The following is a 16,914-nucleotide window of genomic DNA, read 5'->3' as shown; positions in this document are numbered from 1 at the left end:
TTATCCTGCTCATGTAGATGCTGAATTAATACCCTTTTTTTTTTAAAAAATAAGCAATTAGGGTTAAGTAACTTGCTCGAGGTTACACGGCCAGTTATTTCTGGGTGTGGTGCTAAGTGTCTGAGCCCGGATTCGATCCCCAGGTCATCCCGACACTGGAGCCCGTGCTCTTACTTGCTGAGCCACCTGGCCGCCCCTATTAATACCCTTTTTTAAACTAATGATAATGATGGTGAAATATAAGATAGTTGGAAAATGGCTGCTATCTTTTTATCTTTAGGAAGTTAAGCCTCTAAGGAAATATTTGTGGTCTTAAAGAATAGATTTTCCAGGGGTGGCCTGGTAGCACAGCGAGTAAGAGCACCAGCTCCAGTGTCGGGATGACCTGGGGATCGAATCCGGGCTCTGATACTTAGCACCACACCCAGAAATAACTGGCAGTGTAACCTTGAGCAATACTTAACCCCGATTGCTTAAAAAAAAAAGAATAGATTTTCCTGATGATTAATGATGGTTAAGTGACTTCCCTAAGGTCACAGGGCTAGTAAGTGTTAAGTGTCTGAGGCTGGATTTGAATTCAGATCCTCTTGACTCCAGGGCCTGTGCTCTATTCACTGCACCATCTAGGTGGCCCACTGATGAATTTTTGAAGCAAAATAGTTGGGCAAAAAAGATTGCTGTTCAAAATACCCACAAGAGATCTGAAAATGTAGAACCCTTTTTGGAAAATGTAGGCATAGTGCTTAGGGTAGTAATAAAAAGTCCCCTTTTGCCATTTAGTAAGGCAGCGCAGGGTGTGGTTATCTTGCTGAAGTGTCAGTTAAATCTTACATATTTTCTCTGCAAGATTACATACCATCCTCTTTGAATGTCTTCTGAATGACAAAAGTAAATAGTTACTAAGCTCATTCAAAGATTTGTTTTGGGGGCTTTATATATTGAAACATAGTGGCCATAACAACTCCCATTGGAAAGTTTGAGGATTGTCAGGTGACTTTTGCTTTCATGACTCCCAGGTAGAAGTTTCACCAGCCGAATGACCATTTTGTCCCAGAGCAGGTTTTACTGGTATTCCCCCTAAATATCTTGTAGGCAGACTGCCTTCAGATCCAGAGATAATGAATTGCTTTCTGATGGAGCATCTTTCACAAAAGACCAAACTATCCTGACCAAACTGTACTTAATGGGTGTGGTTTTGTCTGCCTAAGCAGAGGATTGATGCTTGACAAAAACAGGTGTTTGAGGGCCCCAATCAAGGGTTCTTTGTACTTGATAGGGGCTTAATAAATACTTATTGAAGTCAATTCAATAGAATGGGAGTGAATAGATTATGAAACTAAATGGAATGGCATTTTACTCCTTCCCTTGAAGTCAAGAGACCTGTTCCATGTGGAATGGTGTTTCTCTTTTTTCTCCTAAGGTAGGTGGGAAACCTGGATTGATGGATTTCCCTACTTCCCCAGAAGGCGCTGAAAGGCAGTAGACCATGCAAGAGAGTGTTTTGTCATTGTATTCATATGATTCTTGTACATTTCTTGGTAACGTGGATTCCTAGATATTTTATATCTTCTGTAGTTGTTTTGAGTGGAATTTTATTTTTCTATCTCTTAATTCATTTTAAGACATGACCATTTTATTGTACCTGTTACCTGACCCTACTTTCTGCAATTTCATCAGTTGGACTGGGGAGAGGTCAATAGAGTAGGGGTATAAAATTATACGCTTGGGTTAAAAAAATTAACTTCACAAGTACAAGACAGGAGAGGCATAGTTCATGTGAAAAAGATCAAAGTATTTTAGTTGATCTAAAGCTCAATATGAGTTAACAGTGAGATGTGGCAGCTAATAATTATTAATGTTCTCTTAGGCTGCACTGAGAGGTAGAATGAGATGACAGACCTACTATGTTCTGTTTTAGTCATTGTGGTCAGTCTGTTTCTCAAGTATTGGGCTGTCACATTTTAGGAAAGACATTGAGAAAGCTAGAAAATTTCCAGAAAAGAGTAAATAGGATAGTGAGGGAACTGAAGATTATAGCACAGGGGTATCGGTTCATTTCATTTCATTCATATCCACATTCAGATGTGGATAGTTAACTTGGAGAACACTTAGGGGCTATGTTACTGACTTCTGGTGTTTGAAATGTTGTTTTGTAAAAGAGGGATTAGACTATTTTGCTTGACCCAAGGGGGCAGAACCAGGAGGAACAGGCAGAGAGAGATTAAGGCTTTGTGTAAGGGCAAAAACTACTTAAAGATTAGAACCCCCGAAATGGAATACTTTGGAAAGTAGTGGTTCATTGAAGTCTGGAGGCCTGTTTGGTGGGGATATTATGAAGGGGATGGATTGTTGTTCAAGTATAAGTTAGATTGGATCACTTCTTGGGTTCCCTTCTACTCTTTGATTCTGTGAACCGGTGTAAGATCATGTAGCTTTTGATTGATCTACTTTGAAAAGCCCCCATGGAGGAAGGTAGTCTTCAGCAAGGACATAAGGGGCATGGTTAGAAAGAATGAAGGTCATGTTAGGGGAATGGTCCATATGAAGGTTTAGTGGTGATAGATGATAAAAATATAAACAGATTTAACAACAACAAGAACAATAATGATAGTTCACATTTATATCAAGACACCAAGTATTTATTGCACTTACCATGTGTCAGTCACCGTGTTAAGTACAGGGAATACAAATATAAGTAACTGGTACAGGAAACTAACATTCCACTGGTATAGGGGACTCCCTGGTGAGTAAACTTATAACCTGTTTAGATTGGCATGGTCTCTGCAACTGATCATCTTGAAGAGCTGCTTAGTTCACTAAGAGGCTCTCTGTCTTGCCCAGGGTCCGTCAGTCAGGGTGTATGGAGGTAGGATTAGAATCCATGTCTTCCTGACTCCAAGGTTGACTATCTGTTTTATCATACCACCTCTCAAGATTTGCCATTTTTATTCAGGGGTGGGGAACCTGCAGCCTCTAGGCCATGTGGCTCCTAGGTCCTCAAGTGCAGCCCTTTGACTCAATCCAAACTTCACAGAACAAATCTTAATAAGCCCTTTAGTTTAGATTCAGTCAAAGGGCTATACTTGAGGACCTAGAGGGCCACATGTGGCCTTGAGGCTGCAGGTTCTCCACACTTGCTTTATTTAGTTTTGATTTGCTTGGCTAGTATGTAGACTAGAGGATGAGACAGAATAATAGCACAATAGAATTTCATTTGGGGTTGAGGGAATAACAGAGTGGAAAGGGACCCAAGCATCAATCAGTTGAAGCAATGCCCAAAAAGATGTAACTAGCAGTTTCCATTTGATTTGAAAAGGTATTAGGATCTATTTTAGCTTTCAGAAAATGGGAATGACAGAATCTGAACAGCATATGACGACGCATTTGGAGTATAAAGAATATTTGAATTTTTATTTGACATTGACTCCCTGGGGAGGAAAGTATTATCTGGCACACTTCTCTGTTTTATTTTTCAGGTGGAGACTCTCCAGGATCATCTTTTGGATGTTCCTGTCACTCGTGAGCAATTAAACCATTATCGCAAAGCTGCAGAAGATGCCCGTAGTGAACTTGCTGCATCTCTGGTCAAATTTGAATGTGTTCAGTCTGAGGTAAGGTTTCTCTTTTTCATTCTTAATTTAATTGTGCTGATTCAATTCTTGCGAATAGCAGTTAACCATACATGGTATTGAGAAAGTAGACCCTTACTTCTTCTGTAGCAAAGGAGAAATAAGTAGTAACAGGACATCAGATGGCAGATACTATTATCTATGTTGTGGTGAGACAGTATATCTTAATGTCACCTCCTAATGGATAACAACTCCAGCCTGCACACCCCCAACATTGTGACTGTAATGAAACATTCCTTAGGAGCTAGGTATTGTTTATGTCTCAGGGTGTAAAGCTTTTGCCCAGTAACACAAGCCCCCAGTCAATTCTGGAAAGAATTTGGGATGAGAATGGGCTCAGGAAGCCTGCAATCTTTCTAGACATATCTTCTTTTAGTCTGAGCTGACTTGTAGACTTAGAAGCCCAATCGCTATTTCTTTTCCCTAATGACTCTGAATCCTTTGAGTTCTGAAAAAAATTCTGGAAAAAGACCCCTCTGAAATGACAGGAATCCATGATTACATGTTGGAACCCATCTGTTACCTAGAAATTCAGGGCTCCTGGCTCAAGTCTGTACTGGGTCACAGCATAGAAGTATTATATCATAGATTAAGAGCTGGAAGAAATCTTGCTATTATTTCAGCTCCTTCATTTTTATAGATGAGGAAACTGAAGTCTGAGTAGGTTAAGTAAATTTTCCAGGCTTATACAGCTAGTGAGGTGAGTGTCAGTCCCAGGATTTAAACCCAAATCTTCTTTCTTTCTTTTTTTTTTTTTAAAGCAATTGGGGTTAAGTAATTTGCTCAAGGTTACATGGCCAGTTATTTCTGGGCGTGGTGCTAAGTATCGGAGCCTGGATTTGATCCCAGGTCATCCCAACCCTGGGGTTGGTGCTCTTACTATAGCAGCAAGCACCCCAAGTGTCCCCAGGGTGTCTGCCAACACAGGTTCTTAGATCTGCTTTGTTAAAAGAAAGCAACTCAAAATGGGTTAACAAGCTTACTTTAATCAGTCAAACATATATCGTTTACCTAGTTCAGGGGAAAAAGCTCAGCACCCCGAACTTCAGAATATACAGACAGAATTATCAAGTCAGAGAAACAGATCAAGTAGACAGATTTCAAACTGTCCAACCATTACATCTATACCAAATCAACATCTGGGTTTTTTTTCAAAGGGGGGGAAGGGGGAGGGGACTTTCAACAATAGCTTCCCAGAATCTTATCTGATCAAATCACAGAACATTCTCAAAGTGAGCCCCCAAAACAAAGCTACACATCAGGGCTTATATAGCCTTCTCCTGGCTCAGAGAATGTAACAACCTTATTGACCCACTGGCCAATCAAAAAGTATCTATTGAAAAACAAGCCTCCCACCCCAGGGTCCAGGTGCACTTTAGCCTAGGGGCAGGGAAGATCTTAAAAATTTGCATTCCCATTACATTCAGCCCCAAGATCTTTCATGCCCATAGCATAGACAATTTACTTTTGAATTAGCACTAAACATCTTTTAGGTCACATTTTCGAGATATAGAACTAAAGTTACCAAAGGGGCCACTGGGCCTTAAATAAACACAAAGTACATTGCATTATCACCTCAATTCAAAACAAGAGTCCAAATAAAGTTCTCTTGGAAGGAGGGGGGTGTCTTTCCCCTCACACAGCTCCAGCCCCTGCTTCCAAATACAGAGAGGGGGCTGGGCAACAAAACCAACAAGGTGGGGTCCTTGGGGGTCCAAGGCACTTCATCCCACCCACCATAGTCACAAGTCCATCCTCCCCCTGGGTCCCAAACTGTGGGATGCAGCAAGGAAACACAATCAGTGCCTCTCCTTTGCTGCTCAGTTCTTATCTTTTCCTGTGGCTGAATTCCGAACTCCTGGGTTCCTTTTCCTCCTGCAGGCGGCAGCTGCTCCTGGCTTCTGCCTAGGTCCAGATGCAGGCAGCTCACCATTCCTCCTCTCAGCTCAGCGAAGTCTGCATGCAGGCCATTCTTCTCTCCTGGTCCATGGCTCAACAGAATCACAGCTACCACAACTGGGAAACAAACAATTATCCCAGCCCCATACTTTCCTTTTACTCTTCAGATCCTGTTTGTGATGCCATTTTATAGCAGCAAGCACCCCAAGCGTCCCCAGGGTGTCTGCCAACACAGGTTCTTAGATCTGCTTTGTTAAAGGAAAGCAACTCAAAATGGATTAACAAGCTTACATTAATCAGTCAAACATATATCGTTTACCTAGTTCAGGGGAAAAAGCTCAGCACCCCAAACTTCAGAGTATACAGACAGAATTATCAAGTCAGAGAAATAGATCAAATAGACAGATTTCAAACTGTCCAACCATTACATCCATACCAAATCAACATCTGGGTTTTTTTCAAAGCCGGGGGGGGCTCTCAACAATGGCTTCCCAGAATCCAGATCAAATCACAGAACACTTCTCAAAGTGAGCCCCCAAAACAAAGCTACACATCAGGGTTTATATAGCCTTCTCCTGGCTCAGAGAATGTAACAACCTTATTGACCCATTGGCCAATCAAAAAGTATCTACTGAAAAACAAGCCTCCCACCCCAGGGTCCAAGTGCACTTTAGCCTAGGGGCAGGGAAGATCTTAAAAATTTGCATTTGCATTACACTCACTGAGCCACCTGGCCGACCCCAAGTCATATTTCTGAATCCAGTGGTCTTTCTTGCCTCACAAATTCTAAAAGAGGTTCAGTTATTTGTGAAGGCCTGCCTTGGTCCCAAACTGTTTCTCTGCATAAGAACCTTTAATGATGATGATGATGATATTAATATTTATATATTACTTACCATGTGCCAGGTACAATTAGTACTCAAAATAACCCTGGAACGTAGGTGCTATTATTATCCCCATTTTACAGCTGATATAGTTTTGTTGAGTCACTTTAAGTCTTATCACTCTTTGTGATCCTATTTGGGGTTTTCTTACCTAAGGTCTGTAATGGGAATGTAAATTCAAAGATCTTCCCTGCCCCTAGGCTAATGTGCACCTGGAGCCTGGGGTGGGAGGCTTGTTTTTCAGTAGATACTTCTTGATTGGCCAGTGGGTCAATAAGGTTGTTACATTCTCTGAGCCAGGAGAAATCTATATAAGCCCTGATGTGTAGCTTTGTTTTGGGGCTCACTTTGATAAATGTTCTGTGATTTGATCAGATGAAACTCTGGGAAGCCGTTGTCCAGGGCCCCCTGGCTTTGAAACCCAGATGTTAATTTGGTATGGATGTAATGGTTGGACAGTTTGGAAAACTGTCTACTTGATCTGTTTCTCTGAATTGATAATTCTGTCTGTATACTTTGAAGTTCGGGGTGCTGACCTTTTTCCTCTGAACTAGGTAAATGATACATATTTGACTGATTAAAGTAAGCTTGTTAACCCATATTGAGTTGCTTTCCTCTATCAAAGCAGATCCAAGAACCTGTGTTGGCAGCGACCCTGGGGACGCTTGGGGTGCTTGCTGCTACAGGGTCACACAACTAGTAAGGAGCTAAGTCCAGATTTGAACTTGGTCATCTTCATTCCAGGTCCAACACTCTATCCATTGTATCACCTAGCTGCCTTTCAAGTTCATAGGAATGGTCTGGAGGTAACTTACTGTGACTTGCAAGGCTGCCAGGTGATTAAATTAACTGGAAGTTAATTACCTGAAGTTATAGTCCTGATGATTGGAAAGAGATATCCAAGAGGGGTGGTTCAGAAAGCCCTTTGTATATTGTTTACTGGGATCATGGCTTCACTAGAACACTGTGTTCAGAATTCCACTCTCTTAGATTTTCATATTACTATAAAATTTGTTCTGAGTATATATATATATATATATATATATATATATTTGTAGGGTGTTTGCTTTGATTCTATTGGTTTTTTTTTTAAAGCTGGTGTTATTTTCTTTTTCTCGTTTACACTTTTTTTTTTTACCAGAAAGTAAACAAGGAGATAGTATTTGCTTGATGAATAGTTGATTTTGTGTGTGTGTATGTGTATTTGTACCTAGGGAATCACAAAAAACATGAATTATTTGTTTCTCATTTCATTTTTAAAAGCAGTATGTAGCAATATGAATAATGCGGCGCTGATTTTGGAAATGGGTACACAATTGCAAAATGTACCACAAATGTATTTTGAAAGAGAATAAATAAACTCAAGAAGTTGCTTAAATGCTTTAGCAAGGGCTGAATAAATCACCTTGTTTAGATATTTTTTCCTTTGGTTTTTTATAATCAGATATAGAAGATGATTCAATGCAAAAGGGTAATCAACAACAGGAGAGAATAGGGGCAGCTAGGTGGTGCAGTGAATAGAGTACTGGCCCTGGAGTCAGGAGAACCTGAGTTCAAAATTGGCCTCAGACATTTAACACTTACTAGCTATGTGACCTTGGGCAAGTCATTTAACCCCAATTGCCCTGCCTTTCTTCCCTCCAAAAAGACAAAAAACCCAAAAAACAATAGAAGAGAATAATGTAAATATAGGTAAAATGATGATATTATAATACTTGTTTCTTAAATCTAGTTGGCTAAGTTCCTCAGTTTCTTTTTTACTTCTTTGTTTCTTGGTTAGCTTCTGGATCTCCGGTCTAAGATGTTTTCTAAAGAAGTCTCATGCCAGGAGTTGAAGGCTGAAATGGAGAGTTATAAAGAAAACAATGCAAGACAGTCCTCTCTTCTCATGTCATTGCGAGACAGGGTTCAGGAGACAGAGAAAGAATCTGCAGCACTTGCCACATCCAAAATGAGAACAGAAATAACAGCTAATGCTGCAACCCAGGAGAACCAGGAACTGAAGAAGAAAATCACAGACTTAGAGGCTAAATTAAAGTAAGCGAGTGAAAATAAAATGCCATGTCATTTGATATTAAGCCACCAGACTGTGGTCTGAGGGGACAAAAGCAATGTGATGGGCATCTCACCTTTTTGTGGCCTTGCAATTCAATTTTCAAAAGTCTTTTGATCTTAAATGTTTTTATAATCCTGTGAAATTTTTTACAAACCCTTTCTTCCTACATGCCAACAATAACCCCGCCCCCCAAATTCAGTAGGCTTCAGTATTCATTCAGAATTGATGAACACTGAATTAAATATGAGATTCACATTTTGGAACTTTTGCTTGGATCAATAATTTAAATGATTGGGTCAAAGATAAGGGTAGAAGACACCATTCATTTATAAACCGTTATGGAGAGATGTGTCATGACCCAGGATACTCTGGTATATTTCTTAAGGTGTCCTAGTACAGCAAAAGGAAGACTGGATTTAGAGTAAGGAGAATTAAGGTAGGAATCTCCCTATGGCCATATTTTTGCTACTAAAACAATCCTAGACAAATCAAGTAATTCCTCTGAATGCCTTAGTTTCTCTGTCTACAACATTTGTCTTTTTATTTCTAGTGACTAATGGAATGTGGCACTAAGAGACAGTTAATAAATGTTTGTTGGTTGATTTAAAAAAATTTTTTTTCCAAATGCTTTATTAACTTCTGATTTACATCATTCATTTCCGCCAGATTTTGAGTTACACATTTTCTCCCCATTTTCCCCCTACCCACCTCCCCAAAATAGCAGTCCCACAGGATATCCCCTCCTCCAATTTGCTCTGTCCCATATTTTCTCTTATACCCTTTTCGACTTTTCCAGTGGATCTCTATGCCCCAGTGCCTGTATATCTTATTTCCCAATTACATGTAAAATAGTATTAATAATAGTATATATATATTTGAGTATTTGATTTTAAAACTTTGAATTCCAGATTAATTCTCTTCCTCCCTTGTCTCCCACCCTTACTGGGAAGATAAGCAGTTCAGTATAGGTTGTACATGTGTGGTTAATGCAAAACAATAACATAGTAGATATATTGTAAAAGACTATTTCCCTCCCTCCTATCCCACCTCCCACTTGTTCTATTCTCTACTTTGATCCCGTCCCTTTTCAAAAGTGGGCACTTCCAACTTCCCTCCCCCCAGCCTGCCCTCCCTTCCATCATCCCCCCTCTCATCCCCTTCCCCCCCTACTCTCCTGGAGGGTGAGATACCCTATTTAGTGTGTATTTCATTCCCTCCTCAAGCCAAATTCAATGGGAATAAGGTTGACCCATTCCCTTTTGCCTTCCTGTTCTTCCCCTCCATTGTAACCATTTTCCCTTGCCTCTTCTATATGAGATAGTTTGCCCCATTCTGTCTCTCTCACCTCTTAATTTCACCTTTTAAGTATCATCCCTTCCTGTTAAATTGGTCCTGTGCCCTCTATCTATGTATATCTGTAAACATATATACACATATTCACATATGTATTCATATGCCCATATACCCTCCTATATATATATTTCTATTACATTCAACTACTGAGAAAAGTCTCATAAGTTATAATTATTGTTTTTCCATGTAGGAATGTTAATAGTTCAACTTTGATAAGTTCCTTATGATTACTTTTCCCTGTTTACCTTCTCATGTTTCTCTTGCTTCTTGTATCTGAATGTCAAATTTTCTATTCAACTCTGTTTTTTTCATCAAGAATGCTTGAAAGTCCTCTATTCCACTGAATGACCATATTTTCCCCTGAAACATGATACTCAGTTTTGCTGGGTAGGTGACTCTTGGTTTTAATCCCAGCTCCTTTGACCTCCAGAATATCATATTCCAAGCCTTTCTATCCCTCGGTGTAGAAGCTGCCAGATCCTGGGTTATCCTGATTGTGTTTCCACAGTATTCAAATTGTTTCTTCCTGGCTGCTTGTAATATTCTCTCCTTAATCTGGGAATTCTGGAACCTGGCTATAATATTCCTAGGAGTTTTCTTTTTGGGATGTTTTTCAGGAGGTGATCGGTGGATTCTTTCAACCTCTATTTTGCCCTCTGGTTCTAAAACATCAGGGCAGTTTTCTTTGAGAATTTCCTGGAGGATGATTTCTAGTTTCTTACTTTGATCATTGCTTTCAGGTAGTCCAATAATTTTTAAATTATCTTTCCTGGATCTATTTTCCAGGTCAGTGGTTTTTCCCATAAGATATTTCACCTTGCCTTCTATTCTTTCATTTTTTGGATTTGTTTAATAGCATCTTTATTTCTCATAAAATCATTAGCTTCCATTTGCTCCAATCTAATTCTGAAGCAATGATTCTCCTCATTGAACTTTTGAGATTCTTCTTCCATCTGGCAAATTTGGCTTTTTAAGGCATTCTTCTCCTCATTGCCTTTTTGAGCCTCTTTTGCCATTTGAGTCAGTCTGTTTTTTAAGGTGGTATTTTCCTCAGTCAGGCTGTTGACTCTCATTTTGTAATTTTCTTGCATTGTTCTCATTTCTCTTCCCAATTTTTCCTCCACTTCTCTCATCTGCTTCTTAAGGTCCTCTATGGCCTGTAACCAGCTTGTATTTTCCTTTGAAGTTTTTGGTGCAGGAGTTCTGACTTCACTGTCATCCTCCTGTTTTGTGTTTTGCTCCTTTTTGTCCCCCAAATAGGAGTCTAATGTTGGAATCTTCTGTCTGCTTTGTTTCCTTTGCCTGGTCATGTCACCCCACAGTCCCTTGACCCCTGTGCTTTTTGCCACAGTAAGACTCTGCCACCAGACAGGGGAGCTTTCATCCCAAATGCTGGGGTTTTCTCAGCTGCCAAAGTTATTAGATGGGTGCCCTCTCTGAGGTCTCCACATGCTCTGGGAAGCTGGACACACACCCCAGGACCTCTACCCTAGACTGCAATCCAGATCCAAGCAGATTAAAGCAAGAGTGATTACCTCTCAGACTGGTGCTTGGTCCCCCTACACTCTGCAGGCCAGGAGCTGAAGCTGCCACATGGCGCTGGCCGGCAGCATCTCACAGGGGCAAAAGCCACGCACTCCTACTTACTTGGTCCCAAAGTCTAGACTACACTGACCTCTCACTTTGTTCTTTGCATCTATGTGTTGATAAATCTGGAAACAGCCACAGCTGCTGCTGATCTGTAGTCCCTCCAGCCAGTGGCTGGTTAGGCCCTCCCTGGGGCTAAAGGCTTGGTGTGGGGCTGGGCTTGGCTCCCAGAGTGCTGCGCTGGCCACTGGCCAATTCTTGCCAGCCTGCCGGGCTGTTCTCAGCAGGAGGTTAACTTTTCTGTGTCATTTTGTGGGTTCTGCAGCTCCAAAGTTTGTTTAGAGTCCCCTTTTACATGGATTGGGGAGGGTGGAAGCCGTAGCCCAGTGGAGGTACTCCTTCTCCTCTGCCATCTTGACTCTGCCTGTTCGTTGATTTATAGGGCTATTAATTCTTATACTATATGCCTTCTAAACATTAAAAGTATGGAATAATTATCAATTATAACTACTATTTTTCTAATATTAACATTCAGGTATACTCATCATTTTGAACCTATTTGGAAGCATGGTTCATTCAACCCCTTTGAATTCTGACAAAGGCTACTAAATGAGTCTGAACTGAATTTGGGATTGTCCCAATAAAAGGGAGGAGCCGGCTAAATAAGGATTGAAACACTTAAACCTTTAAAAAACATCCTTCCCCTCAAATTGCCCTAAAGACTTTTTAAGGCCACTAGGTGGCGAAGTGTATAAAGACCTGGATTTGGAGTTAGGAAGACAGGACTTTAAATTTGGTCTCAGACCCTAACTGTGTAACCTTGAGCAAGTCACTTAACCTCTCTCTTTCTTAGTTTCCTCATCTGTAAAATGGGGATAATGACAGTACCTGCTAGTGTAGATGAAATGAGACTAGTATGTATAAAGCACTTTTACAACCTGAAGTGCTATATAAGAGCTAGCCATTATTATTTTTTCAGTAAATTAACCAAAAATACAGAGAGAGAGAGAGAGAGAGAGAGAGAGAGAGAGAGAGAGAGAGAGAGAGAGAGAGAGAGATTGTAAATCCTTTTTTGGGTGGTGAAAGTAAGAATGAAGTCATAAGATAAGAAGTATAGGAAGGGATTGAGACCTGGAAAAGGTTGAGACTGACCACTTAGATGGTTTCCCATACACATGAGTGTGAAGGAAAAAGGCAAAGAATTAAACCTTTTAGGAGAAATTACTTCAGAGATGACTCTCCATCTCAATCAGCTTTGTTTCAAATTCCTGCTTTTATTAAGAATATTTAGATGGTCACAACTCCTTCCAGATTTTTAACCTTACCCTACATAATTCTTAGACACTTTTCTGGTGGAGTAGCTGAGAGTGAAAATAGAGTATCTTGGCGGGGCAGGCGGGGGGCGGGGGGGAGCTATCTTGATTCCTAAAGAACAAATTCAATTCTTTTAGGCTCCAAAAAGGAACAGCTAAATGAGTCAAAGCAAAACTAATCTTTTATTGTTCTACATTTTTCTAAACAGAAATATGATATGCTTTTGAGGACATGTAATTATATGGTTTATTTCACGTGGAGCACAGTAGATGAGTTTGCAGGAAAAAAATAAACATGGTAAGAAAGGAAAGCAGCAATCATGATTACCATCCACTGTCTGTAAAAAGTGGTACAAATTATAGTAATGAGTCCATTTTGCCATTAAAATGCTTCTTAATGGCCCTTTAGAGTATTAGAAATGGCCACTGGTATTTCAGAGAGCTCATCTGAAATGAAAACATATTGACACACAAGCTTATGTAAACTTTAATGATTTTGTTTGGCTGGCCCATCTTTATCCTTCTTGAAGACTTGTAGTTGATTGGGACTTTGGTCTGTCTACTCTTATTTCCAGGGATTAAACTTGATTGTTCTCTTTGCAATGAGAAGAAAACATTTCTTTTAGTGAGGAAATGACCTAAGATGACTTTTCTTCTTGAAACATGGGAATATTGAGAATAGCCTTTTCATTAGTCCCATGCCCAGAATTCTCTCTCTCCTTGCCTCCCCACCCTCTGGCTTCCTTTGGTTCTTTGAAGCCTCAGTCCAATACCACTTTACACAAGAGACCTTTCCTGGTCCCCTCACTCTGGCATTAATATTTCCATTTATACTTGTATTGCTCTTGTATACATATTTAGTTGTTGACTGTTGTCTCTCCCATCAAAATGTGAGCTCCTTTAGGGAAGGGACTGTGTCTTTTCCCTTTGTTGTGTCACTAGCATCTAGCAGAGTGCCTGGAAGGTAGTAAGTGTTTTATAAATACTTGTTGATTGATTCAATGATAAAGCATTTATTATACACTTACTAGTTGCCAGGTTTTCAGCTAAGCACTGATACAAGCAAGAAAGGCAGTCTTTGCCGTTAAAGAGCTTGCATTATGATTGGGAAAGATGATATACATAGGGTACTGGAAAGAAGAGTAGGTTACCTCCATGATATATGGCCAGGAAAATGGGCAATTGTGCGAACTGAGCCCCAGAAAGATTAAAAACTGTAGGTTTCTACACCTTTAAAGATTTAAAACATTTTCCCCTTTGATTCTTATTTTAAAATACTGCATACCATGTATTTTATGGGGAAGAGGTATGATTTTGTTTCTACAAGAAAATTTTCCCTCTTAATGTAGATTTGTAACTGTCCTGAAACTTTAACTCTTAGAGGCTGTCTTTAGTGCTATGAATTTAAAGTGACTTGCCCAGAGTCACATAGCCATAACTTGTGTTTAAAAATATTTTGATAGCCATTTAAAAAAAATTTCAAACTTAAAAAATACAACAATAACTCTATTTAAATATCACTGGTTTCCTTTGAAATCCTATGTATCTCATTTTATTTATTTAAGAACATTATTCTGAGAAAGTGTTCATGGGCCCCAACAGACTGCCCAAGAAGTGCATGACACAAAAAAGATAAAGAACATCTGGTTCAAAGAAAAGGGGTCTTTCAGGTTTCTAATGCTCTCAGGCTTAGTCTTTTCTTTGAACTTCTCTCCCTGATCTGGAGGCTTGGGTTCCTCTGTTATAGATCTTTCCCTAATTCTTGATGGGTTTTCCATTTAAACTGTGAATGCAAGGCTATAAATCAGGGATTAGTTATTTGTCCTCAAACTACCAAACAGTTCAGTTTTCAGTTTTCAAACCCTAAATTTTTTTCATTCTCTTATGTAGATGAGAGGATGGGGAAGGCAGAGACAATGACAAGCACAGTAGATGAGATAATTGTCTGTCTGCTCAGCTCTGTTTCTGATCCTTTTATAGTTAGAGGGGTTTTGAGCAATGACCTTACTCACATATAAGGTATATTCTCCATGGGCTCTGATGCTACTAGGGGTGGAGAAAACACACAAGCACACACATAGAATACAAGTGAGTAGGTAGCACATATTAAGGCAGTAATCCAGGGAATGTACATGAAAGCACACATGTTAAGAACTTGTTATGTTCAGGGCACATATGTGGAAGGCACATGTTCATGGGCCTGTCTAGGATAACTAACGTATCTGATGCTGTGGAGATGCTGATGTCCTCTGGTGATCACGCTTTCTTCTGCTATCTGATGACTATCCGGTTTCCTTCATTCAGCTAGACATCTCCTTTGATCTCATACTCAATCTTTCCTCTGCTATCATGGGCTGTTGTGATGAGCAGATTTGTTTTAAAGCACTTTGCTAATCTTAAAGTACTACATATTATGATTATGATTATTATTCAGCTCCTCAGGGCCATCTCTTAGGTTCTTGGCACCGACTGACTAAAGTGTAATGACTAGAAAACTCCCTGATAAAGACAAGCTAATAACTCTTTAGTCCATAGGTGAGTTTATGAACCATTGGACTTAGCTAAGGGCAGCCAATAGAAGTCAGTTAACAAGCACCAGGCTAAAGTTGTGTGTGTGTGTGTGTGTGTGTATGTGTGTGTATGTTTTAAACTACTTGTGTTTAGGTTCAATTCAAAGTCTCTAGTCCCAGACAACTATCTAATTTAGGGTTAGAAATTTACTGCAAGTTCCTTTAAACACCTAGTAGTGATCCAGTTCTCAACAACCCAGATCAAGGACTATACTTACCTGATTCCCTGTCCCCTAACTCTCCCCAAGTACAACAATCCACAGGATTAGATGGAGACTGGAGGGTGGAAGCCCACTTTACTCTCATAGTCTTCTTGTATATGAATGTAAATGAAGTTGGGCAAGAAAAAAAATTAAATGTCCTCCATGCTTTAGGCCTAATTCTGCCTTTTTTTTTTTTTTGGAGGGCAGTTGGGGTTAAGTGGGTTAAGTTGGGGCCCAAGGTCACACGGCTAGTTTTTGTGTTGTATCTGAGGCCAGATCCGAACCCAGGTCTTCCTGACTCCAGGGTTGGTGCTCTATTCACTGTGCCCCCTAGCCTCCTCCAACACTTCTGCCTTTACTATATATTTCTTTCAGCTTATTGTTGTTCAATTGTTTCAGTCGTGTCCAACTCTTTGTGACGCATTTGGAATTTTCTTGGCAAAGATACTGCAGTGGTTTAACATTTCCTTCTCCAGTTCATTTTACAGATAAGGAAACGGAGGCAAACAGGGTTAGGTGACTTGCTTATGGTCATACAGCTAATAAGTATCTGAGGCTAAATTTGAACTCATGAAAGACGAATCTTCCTAATTCCAGTCATTTTATCCACTGTACCACTTTAGTTGCTCTTTATTCTAGCAACAAAAGTCTTAATTTTATATTTTATTCCTTCCAGTGCAAAATATCTCTTTCTTCCTATACAAAGAAGCAGCTTCCCCCTTGGTTCCTCAAAATATTTGTTGCTACTCCAATGAAAACAAAAAGTGAAAAAAATCAGCAGATAATATTGAAAAATTTAAAATAATTTATTTTAAACTATCTTAAGAGGAGAGGGTATATATTGGTTCTTATCCTAGTTCTATGTAATGACAGGTAAGTAATTTTATCTGTTGGGACTTCTTATTTGTTGGGTTTTCTTATTTTTAAAATGAGGAGGTTATATTAGGTGGTTTCTGAGATCTTTTCCATCATTAAGCTCTACAATTCAATAATAAAATAAACATTTGTGAAGTGCCTACAATGTGCCAAGCACCGTGTTAAGTTCTGGAGATATAATTAAGAAAAAGAAAGTCCCTGCCTTCAAGGAGCTTATAATCTAATGGCAGAAGTCTTCACACTAAGGAAAGGTAGAGGATAGAGAGTATAAGACTGGGGCATGATGATGGCAGAATGAAGCCAAGCAGGTTAACTGGTGGAAAATGAAGAGTTGGCTGAACTTCTTGGCCCTCTTTAAAGGGAAGCTTTAGGAGGAGTTTTATGGTCCTTCTTCTAGCCTTCTAGGCAGAAAGACAGAGGGAAATTCTAGGCTGCTAAGATAAGAAAGCATGCATTGTTTTAGGGCCTATGATGTTATAACTGCTCAATAATGGGTATCTTATTTTTAAATACATTTTAAATCTACAGAGCATATCATTGAACT

The 16,914-nt window shown here is 39.7% G+C and overlaps 1 protein-coding gene across 1 annotated transcript in view; it reads left to right on the top strand.

Moving 5' to 3' along the window:
• CCDC170 (coiled-coil domain containing 170) overlaps positions 1-16,914 on the top strand; it is a 113,472-nt gene that overhangs the window by 16,376 nt on the left and 80,182 nt on the right. The window contains exons 2-3 of the mRNA XM_069069664.1: positions 3,477-3,611; positions 8,193-8,449. Of these exons, the coding sequence (XP_068925765.1) occupies positions 3,477-3,611; positions 8,193-8,449 (392 nt within the window). The remainder of the gene's footprint in view (positions 1-3,476; positions 3,612-8,192; positions 8,450-16,914) is intronic.

This window comes from Petaurus breviceps, unplaced genomic scaffold (genome assembly GCF_028583685.1).
Source record: "Petaurus breviceps papuanus isolate PSGF00001 unplaced genomic scaffold, PetGlider_PUasm1.0 90784, whole genome shotgun sequence".
NCBI classification, from domain to species: Eukaryota; Metazoa; Chordata; class Mammalia; order Diprotodontia; family Petauridae; genus Petaurus; species Petaurus breviceps.
This window is presented reverse-complemented; position numbering and strand designations above follow the sequence as displayed.